The 9861-nt window shown below is 41.1% G+C and overlaps 1 protein-coding gene across 1 annotated transcript in view; it reads right to left on the bottom strand.

Moving 5' to 3' along the window:
- Window positions 1-962: 962 nt before the first annotated feature.
- The window catches only part of LOC109478531 (probable ATP-dependent RNA helicase DDX56), a 9900-nt gene continuing 1001 nt past the window's right edge, over window positions 963-9861 (bottom strand). The window contains exons 2-17 of the mRNA XM_019780143.1: window positions 8635-8708; window positions 8172-8213; window positions 7033-7152; window positions 6766-6846; window positions 6368-6441; window positions 5806-5976; window positions 5493-5544; window positions 5071-5279; window positions 4770-4841; window positions 4192-4323; window positions 3945-4064; window positions 3365-3533; window positions 2795-2884; window positions 2488-2593; window positions 2083-2171; window positions 963-1808 (exon numbers count right to left, since the gene is read on the bottom strand). Coding sequence (XP_019635702.1) covers window positions 1755-1808; window positions 2083-2171; window positions 2488-2593; window positions 2795-2884; window positions 3365-3533; window positions 3945-4064; window positions 4192-4323; window positions 4770-4841; window positions 5071-5279; window positions 5493-5544; window positions 5806-5976; window positions 6368-6441; window positions 6766-6846; window positions 7033-7152; window positions 8172-8213; window positions 8635-8700 — 1647 coding nt within the window. The 5' untranslated portion in view covers window positions 8701-8708 and the 3' untranslated portion in view covers window positions 963-1754. The remainder of the gene's footprint in view (window positions 1809-2082; window positions 2172-2487; window positions 2594-2794; window positions 2885-3364; window positions 3534-3944; window positions 4065-4191; window positions 4324-4769; window positions 4842-5070; window positions 5280-5492; window positions 5545-5805; window positions 5977-6367; window positions 6442-6765; window positions 6847-7032; window positions 7153-8171; window positions 8214-8634; window positions 8709-9861) is intronic.

The raw sequence follows: 9861 nt of genomic DNA, 5'->3' as shown, positions 1-9861 counted from the left end.
GTATATGGGTCAGTGTACAATGTACATGTGGCCAGATGGTTACTGGAGCGGGACACCTGTTTCTGTCTGCCTCCTCTCAAACAAACCTCCTGATTGTTGAAATGACGTTCTGTAATAATATACTTTGTTTAATGACTTGGATGTCAAAATTTAGGCATAATATTTTTTGGGAGCCCATTTCAACCCTTTATGCACCCGCTTGCACCTTTTTTAGTGTCCCAAAGATACCATTCAAAAAATCAAGTCAAATCTGGCCTTAAAATAGCTTGAATTATGAAATTGTCAGGTATTTTACCTACGATTTAAAAAAGGGTTGAAAAATAATGACAATGTTCTTTCAAGGTGTGGCTCAAGGTGTGGCTCTGGCTCACCTCAAACACCTCCAGCTTTATGTCCCATCTGAGAGGATGTCCCTGATTGCAGCTGGATGCTCAGTTTTACCAGAGTCTAGAATTTTAAAATTCTATCCAGGCACCTCGTGTGTTTGGTACTTCATGTGAGAAACACATGCAGCCCAGTTTCACACCTTCTTGCTTGTTTGAAATGTTGCCAACAGAGTCATTTGTTAAGTGCAACACCCAGACAAACCCTGGTCACGGATATTTATTTTTTCTTTGTCAAACAAAAACACATAATTTCTATTTCTGTCATCCCACAAACAGACATGTAATGAATGATGGATGGTTCACTGACAACTTGCACCAAATCTTGTTGTCAGTCACTCAGGAGTCAGGACTTTTCTTAAGATTTTCATACAGTGGAACTCATGTACAAGTTAACATTCCAAAGAGCTACCTGGAAGTGTAGTGTGTAGAAGTGTAGAAGAACAGAAGACCCCCACAACACTATAATCTAATACTGGATAATACTACTACATGTGCTATCACTTACAAATAGTCACTTTATGTTGGTATTACATTGAAAAACACAAGTAAGATGGAGAATTAGCAGATAAGTTAGAAAGCACAAAATTTAATGGGTTATTCCATTTTCATGACACTTTGCAGTTTCAGCCTCTACTGGACAGGGTGTGTTGTAAGTAAGCAATTAAGGCAATCCTTCTCCAAGGAAAACCTTGCTACATTGTCAAACTCAGTATATCCATGTATGGTCCAATAGACAGCTGTAATGACATCTCTTCCAACAATACTTACCCAAAGTCCCCAAACAGCCTACAACATTGTGTCCACAACAAGTAAACAATTCTGTTTAATGCCCTGTCTGTGTGGGACCCATGCTCTTTGTGATAGAAGTGTGTTCAACTTGTTTACAGTGAAAATATGTAAACATGCCAGAAATTCTTTGTGACAAACAATGTGCCAGTTTGGTGCAAAAGCAAGAGACTGACTGACCCGTAAAATTACTCTGACAGAATGTTTCATGGTATATCTCTATAATTTGCATTACATTTGATCCATGTCTTATTTTTTACTTTCTGATAAAACTGGCCACCTCAGATCAAGATCCGAGCTACAAGTTTTCTAGAACCACCCTAGCAGATGCCCCAGATCAAGGTGGGACGAGTAAGTCTTCAACACTCTCATGAACAGAGGGATCACAGAGGGGTCACCAGAGCCACTGGGGAGGGGGGGGTCCTGTGCTGAAAATAGAACATCCTGGAGAGAGAAGTCTACAGCCACCATGCATCAGCATTGATGCCCATGGATGATTGACTGATTCTTGCTATCCATACTTACAATTATGTATCTTACACAATATACAGGATAACATGGATATCACAGATATAGACAGGATTAACTCTCTTCTTTTCTGTACTTAAAACTTCTAAGTGGATCTTCTTTTCTCTTCTGAAAGACAAAAATTTAGAGATAGTCACATAAAACATATTAACACTGCAATGAAGAAGAGTGCAAATCAAGTGCAGTTGTTTAAAACATGTAGCTTTTTTAAAGGACATCACACAGTATCAAATCAGCAAGCAGGTTGAAAATTTAGCTTAAGTCTCCATTTCTTTGAGTTAGTGGAAGGTTTAATGCTTCCATTATGTTATTCCCCAACACAGGTGAGATTTTATGCTGAAGTGAAACAATTCTGTTTTCCATTGCATGACAGAAGTCCTACCTTGTGTCTTTTCTGCTCCCTGCGACCTCCCTGGAAGTGTTGTGGTCTCTTGGTGATCACACTACTGTTGGACTTCATACTGGGGGGCACTGTTGGGGAGAACATAAGATATAACCTGTGGTGTGCCCCTATTGTACATATGACCAAGTGCTCTTATAGTTGGCAAACAATACATTGGAAAAACATTAAAAGGGCTGAGTGAGTTTGCATCCAAGAATGGATGCTGAGTGAACAATAATCCAGTTCTCCTCACCACATACAGTACTGAAAATCAAATGTTCAGGAGCCTTTACAAAAAGTAGAGTTTTATCCTGTAACAATTGGTATTCACTGACTTCCACACCAGAACAAACATTTCTAGGAACTCATTTGAAGGAATGGGAAGATGCTAGCAGAAAAACTTACTTAAATATTCAGGAACATTCTTCATGTGGGGTTTTACTCTGGATGCTGCCAGGGCCTTGTCATGTCTCAACACCTGAAGGTCTCGAGGGTTGTCTTCAAAGTAGGACTAGAATCAAGAAGACATAAGTCTTTGTTAAAAAATTGTACATCCAGTGATCATCTTTAATAAAACATACTTTACTTATATAGTTTTAAGTTTATTTTTGACACAATTTACAGTACATACAATGTACCAATTCCTGAAAACAACACACTCCTATACAATACATGTATACCATATGGGGGAATGTACATTAATTTTGTTTACCTTCAGCTTTTCAGAGTTCAAGATTTCTGATCGGATCTCTTTAAGTCTGGCCTCTCGTACACTTGTCTTGGTGACTGAACGCAGAGCATCCTGTAAAACAAACCGGATAGTTGTAAAATTAGGGGCTGTTTTGGCTGGTCTGGTCACATGGCACTCAAACGACAAAGCTGGCTGTTGCTTTCTAGTCAACACTCGTTTGCCAACAAAATTGACCAGCACCATCACTTTCACAAAGACCACCACAATCCACCCATGGCAAGTAAGTCAAAAGCATGGCCACACATACATACGCACACACACGCATGTGCACCACACAAATACTGGTAAATCAAACAAATGAAGAAATCTCTGAACTGTCTGCAAATATGTAGCATCAGCAGATGAATTTGTGTCAGCCTAATTCTCAGTCACTGATGAAGATAGTAGATGCTATCTAAAATGTCTGGCTCTCCAGAAAATCTTTCCAGTTGCTTGATTTGTTTTGCATTATGTAATGTTCTATCTGGATGTCTACTATAAAACCTTCATTGACATAGACATGTTGATTACTGTATGCTGGATGTTGGTTACCTTTGCCCTATATCTGAAGCCCTCAATCTCCTCCATTTTGAACCTGTAGGGCTTGATGACAGGATTATCAGCGTCTTCGGACAGCACGTCCTCTGCCTGCTGCAGCAGGGACAGCTCCTGTGCAGAGATCAAGGACAGCGCTGTTCCCTGGCTGTCACCTCGAGCTGTCCTGAACACAGGAGGGAACAAAACATTTCCATAAATAGTCTCATCAGGTTGGTGAATCATTTTCAACATAGTTTTATTAGGTACACAAACTTATTTCTAATATATAGATGATTTGGTAGCTTCTCTGCTACCTTAAACAGGACAATGTGCTTTTTTCTCCTTGCTATATTGTGATGTAACTATCATGCCGTGATCTTAACCAAACCAATGTAGGTACATTTGTATGTACTCATCTTCAGCTGAGTAGAGTGATGTAATAGGTGTTAAGTACCTTTCCCTTGGCACAACAGAAGGGCCTACTTGGGATTCAAACCCAGGCCCTTCAGATCCTAAATCAACAACCCCAACCACAGACCACATTAAAACCTAAAAAACACATGATCAATGAATGAAAACCTCCTGCCCAGCTCACCTGCCCACCCTGTGTATGTAGGCCTCCACCTGTGCCGGGAAGTCAAAGTTGATGACGTTGGACACAAACTGGAAGTCGATGCCACGAGAAACGCCATACTCCTTGTCCTTTTTCTTCTTGCTGAAAACAAACAGAGAAGTGTTCAAAAATAGACGTTCACTTCACTTTTCTACATTTCTAAAATACAGCACTTACATGTACTCTCTCTCACTTACTCACAAACAATACAATAAAGCGTCTCACTCACAATCTTTTGGCCTTTTTCTTGGCTTTCCCCGTCTTGTCCTTCATGCTGGAATCCTCAGCATCCAGTGCACTCTCGTCTGTGGCTATCACCAGGTTGTAGAGTCCCTGGTTAAACTGGTCCACAATGTGACATCTAGGGTGGATACAAAAAAACATCATTACACAGACTCAATAAGACTCAGTAAGTAACTGCTGACTCAGTATCATTCTGTTAATCAAATTAATGGTACTATGGCCTGATTGGGTAATGATTGTGTTACCTTGCATTCGGTAGGTACAGTACAGGTAAGTTTGATCCCTGGCTGAGTCTTTCCAAACACATTCAAAATGGCCCATGCTGTTTTCTCTGCTCATACTATAACAATGATTATTTTTCTGACACTAAGATATTAAAAATATCCTATATATTACTATATTTACATATGTAAACCTACAAAAATATTTGGGTGCACTAAGGTGCACATGCACCCAGTATTTTAAGCCCTGACCAGAGAACCTACTCTAAAAATGAAATTTGAGCCCTGGTTCCCATACATGTGCTTGCCTGTGCCATTTGTGCCCTCAGTGTAGTTCCCTTACCTGGAGGATACTGGGAGTTCAGAGTTCAACACACACGCTGGGATGGAAAACTGTTCTAGGAACAACTTCAGCCTGCATGGGGGAAAGACAGATGGAAAGGTAATAAGAATTTTCATGAATGTATGTATACTGCAGATGTTCATGTATTTCTTTGAACTATAATAATTATGAGGTCATGTTGTCATAACGACAAAAACTCATCACCCCAAGTTTTCCTTTTAGGCCACAGCCAGTGACTTGTGCTTCTAGACTCTACATTATACAATGTCACTCTAACTGGTCCTGTGGAAACAGGTCTGACCTGTAACACCTGTCAATGGAGTTGACAAACAGGATGGTTTTCCCCCTGACCAGGCGCAGCTTGAGGAGTGTGTAGATGAGGAGAAACTTGTCGCTCTCCTCACACTTGATGTGGTACTGAGTCAGTCTGTCTGCCTCAGGAAGCTGAGACTCCTCCAGTTTCAGGGTCACGGGGTTGTGGAGGATCAGTTTCTTCAACGCTTGGACATCCTAGTCACAAGGATTTTTAAAAAAATTACTTACTGAGTAACTACATCTATAGGATGCAGGTAAAAATTGGAGCTGTGAAGGTATTTCTTTCATCTTGATTGCTCAGCAGTCACTGTCTAGTGAAAATAGGGATTTAACCTTTGTCCCTTATGGCTGATGTTACATACATGTATAATGAAAGCTACACAAAAACATTGTACTGATCCTACTCACCTCACTCAGTGTTGCAGACATCAGAAATGCCTGATAGATCTTGGGCAAATGTCTGGAGGATAAACATTGATAAATTATTTTTTCAAGTCTCATATTCCTTTCTGTGCTTTACAAGCTTGTATAACAAAATGTGGTTTGACTTGGAGTGCCACAGTACAAGTGGAACACATGTAGCAATGGCTGATATTGTGCACAACACATTACATATCACAGAGGCTGACAGAGCAAATTACACATTACAAAATATATTGTACAACCTTCCAGACAAACAGTTTTTCTATCCAACAGCCTGGCACAAGACTTGTGTACATACCCCAACAGTGTTTTGATGTCTTTCTCGTATCCGAAGGAGAACACAAGATCAGCCTCATCAATCACAAGCATCTCTAATGAGTTCTTCAGCTCCAGGTTCCCCCCCTGGATGTGTGCCAAAACTCTGCTGGGGGTCCCAATCACAACATCAGGCTTCTCCATCAACATGGGTCTAGAAAATAGAAATATACTTTTATACATATACCTATCTATGGTTTGTACATCTTACTGTTGTCGATAATATATTTATTGTACTTATAAATATAGGACAGATTAGCCTTGTAGTTACTGTACTGTTGTTGCTATATAATTGTCCATCATCATCATCATTTCTGGCAGTAGAGATCATTAATATGATAATCCAAAGACCATTCATATAACTTTTTTGAACAGCATATTCCGGCCTAGTCTGGGGCAACACTGTGTGGTGCCTCCTAGTGACTATCAAAAGAACTGCACAAGTGAGTCTTCAACTACAGGAGGTTATGACACAATTGTAAATGATTTTTGGCCCAAGAATTGCCAACTGATGCAGAAAAAGTTCTGGTGAGAACCCTGGGTACCTTTGTGAAGTGATGTCAGCAGAGCCAGAGATATCCAAACACCTGACTTCCCGGGAACAACAGCTGCTTAGGGCCTGTGTGGGAAGAACAGATTGAAAGAACCACTCCAAAAGTGCAAACCTCTACAGTGCAAAATGTACTATCAAAATTCTTATGCTCTATCCCTATATACTAGTACATGCACTGTATAAATGTAGTTAAACTGCTTGTGCCACCAAGCACTTAAGTATCATACTGCCATAATATTTGGTTTTAACTTGATTGTAGTAGGTATCAAAATCTACATGTAGAAGATTTGCAAGGTACGATGTTCACTAACATCAGTGTGTACTTTGTACAAACATTATTTTTCATTAAATGATACAGAAGGATACATCTACACATGTACATGTACACACCACACAGTTCTTGTAAGCCTGACTGCACAGCTCCTTAGCGGGTGTCAGTACAAGGGCCTTCACTGCCTGTTCTTTGGCTGCCTATATAAGAATGAACAGAGAAAAAATGTCTAAAAATGCTATTCTGCAAATCAACATCTTCTATATGCAATACACGTTGTTGTAATACATAAAATGATATTGTTGTACACATAAATACCAAGTTTTATTTATGTTATCTGTAAGTTTTATACACAAGTCAAAAGCATAATCCAAAAGAATAAGAACCTGTTTTCCGTCCAGAATGCGCTGAATGATGGGGATAACGAAGGCTGCAGTTTTCCCTGAGCCAGTTCTCGCCCTCGCTAACAGGTCCTTACCCTCCAGGGCCAGAGGAATGGACCGTTCCTGTGGACATATCCAGAAGTGTTTTCTCTACATGTCATCTTTGCAATAGCCTACTACATTATGCCTCTACGTGTAGCTGCCCTTTCACTGGTCAGCTCTCACTCGAGGAGGCCCAATCAGCCACTGACAGCTAGAGAGATTGTAACACAAGTTAAGCATTGCCTGAATAATCCCAGTAGCTTAACAGTAGTTAAGTGCATGTAATCATAACCTTTCAAGTCATTGATGAGTGACTGAGAAAAATGTCCATTTCATACACTATGGTCCTTGTAATCAGGTACAAACAGGACCAACTCTCAAGAAATGGTGGCAAAGAGGTGTCCATACAGGACATGACAAGCTAGAACAGCCTGCCACGTCAGAAAACACCAGCTATTGCTGTCCCACAAGTGTAACACAAGGATAGCTACTGAGCAGAGCTATCTAGCTGACTACTTGTGGTTGGTTGAGGTACCAACTTTGAAGTACAAACGTGGCTATTGACACTCCCGGTATGCATATAAGAATTTTTTTGTCCCTTAAATCCACACCAAGTGTGAATATAAGAAAATTATGTCCCATGAATTCTGTCCATGTCGCACCACAGCACGGCCGCCATGTTGGCTTTGGCTGACATTCTAGTCGCAAGTCAAAACCCTGGGTTTTGGAACTTCGGGGGGATTTCCGTGTTGTTTTGTGATTGTCAGCCTTTTCGACATCCACTAAGTTAAACTTGAGCCCCAAGGTTTAAACTTGAAGCCCCAGAAGCCCCAAACACACACCAAAACCAAAGTTTTGGGCCTGCCAATTGCAAGGAGGCTAGTATTCCGGTGTACATATTGATGAACTTTTTGTCCCTTATATCCACACCAGGAGTGTCAATAGCCACGGACGGCGAAAAATAAACGTGGCAAAAAACCCTTTAAAGCATGTTATGTGTACATGTGTTATGTCTTTGTGCAGTGCAGAATGCAAATTATAGTGGGTAAACAAGCAGTAGTACCGTACTGGTACAGTAAAGTTCAGTGATCATTTCTCACCTGAATAAGTGTTGGATGACGCCATCCTTGGCTAGCTATGGCCTGTCATATTTCGATACAACAAGAAAACAACATAGTGTTGGAGTAGTTACTAAAGTACATACAGGCAGTTATACACATGCAAAATATGGACTCTGTTGCATTAGGTTTACAAGAATAAAGACGTTCACCGTTGCTATCGTGTACTTCAATGTTGATTTCTTTTGTCTTTCCGTACAAACATACACACTGCATGTGGCATGGTTTATCTGAAGTTTCTCGTGCTGGGGGAAATACGTGTACGCACATGTGAAAACCAAAACACGTGTTCACCATCTGCCCCCCTCCCCACTTTCACATACGTACCGCTTCATCGAAACTTTGATTTCTATAACAACTAAAACAAACAGTCAAATAGCTGGGCGACAGAATCTATCAGTTAAGCATTTAGAACGTTGTGATTCTGTAAAAACACTGCACTAACCTTTAGGAGACGGTCGTCTAAGCCCATTTCGTGAAAAGCTAAAGATTTTTCTCCTTCGTCCGCCATGTTTAAAAGAGGTATTGCAGTCGTCTCCCCAGTTCGGTCAGCCACGGTGGAAGAGCCACACTCCTATTGGTCAATGCTATATAATCGACACAATCCCATTGGTCGATCAAAAACAGTAACGGGGAGCAATAGTTTCGCATGCAATCGCGGTTTCGCTAGTGTGGGGAGGGCTACCGACGTCTTTGCCTCGATTTTAGGTGCAAAAACCTCAGCTTTTACAACTAAATTTACTGCATTTTTGTGGCTATAAGCTCGGGGGACCAGGAAAGGCACCATACAGATGATATTTGAGTGGATTTTAGGAGAGGATCTACCGCCAAAACATCATATTTGGTTATATGGCTAACGTTATATTCAAGGAGGTTTAAAATCTTGTAGATTTGTATTTATATTTAACCTTCTTGTTTACATTGCAGTACGACGTGCGTAATTTTGCATTGTGCAGTCGTTGAAATTGCGTGTCCCTTCTTAGTCTCTATCAAGCTCAGGGTGGCGGCTGGAAAGAGTAGAAATCGGCCAAATAGAAAGATAACATGCCAGGGGAGTTGGTCCACTAGAGGGTACAGTAACGTGGACCAGATAAGGCTCCGTACAGGTAATATTTACATGGCCCTTTCATCTGTGGACCAGGTAAGCCACCGTACAGGTAATATTGGCATTGTTCTTTTATCTGTGGACCATGTAAGGCTCCGTACAGGTGATATTGGCATGGCCCTTTCATCTGTGGACCAGGTAAGGCTCCGTACAGGTGATGTAGGCATGGTTCTTTTATCTGGGGACCAGGTAAGGCTCCGTACAGGTGATATAGGCATGGCCCTTTCATCTGGGACCAGGTAAGGCTCCGTACAGGTGATATAGGCATTGTCTTTTATCTGTGGACCAGGTAAGGCTCCGTTACAGGTTGATATTGGCATGGTCTTTTATCTGTGGACCAGGTAAGGCTCCGTACAGGTGATATAGGCATGGCCCTTTCATCTGGGACCAGGTAAGGCTCCGTACAGGTGGTATTGGCATTGTTCTTTTATCTGGGACCAGGTAAGGCTCCGTACAGGAGATGTAGGCATGGTTCTTTTATCTGTGGACCAGGTAAGGCTCCGTACAGGTGATATAGGCATGGCCCTTTCATCTGGGACCAGGTAAGGCTCCTTACAGGTGATATTG

The sequence above is a fragment of the Branchiostoma belcheri genome, unplaced genomic scaffold (assembly GCF_001625305.1).
Source record: "Branchiostoma belcheri isolate BF01 breed outbred unplaced genomic scaffold, Haploidv18h27 scaffold44, whole genome shotgun sequence".
NCBI lineage: Eukaryota > Metazoa > Chordata > Leptocardii > Amphioxiformes > Branchiostomatidae > Branchiostoma > Branchiostoma belcheri.
The sequence above is the reverse complement of the archived record's forward strand: the minus strand, read 5'-3'. Positions and strand labels throughout refer to the sequence as shown.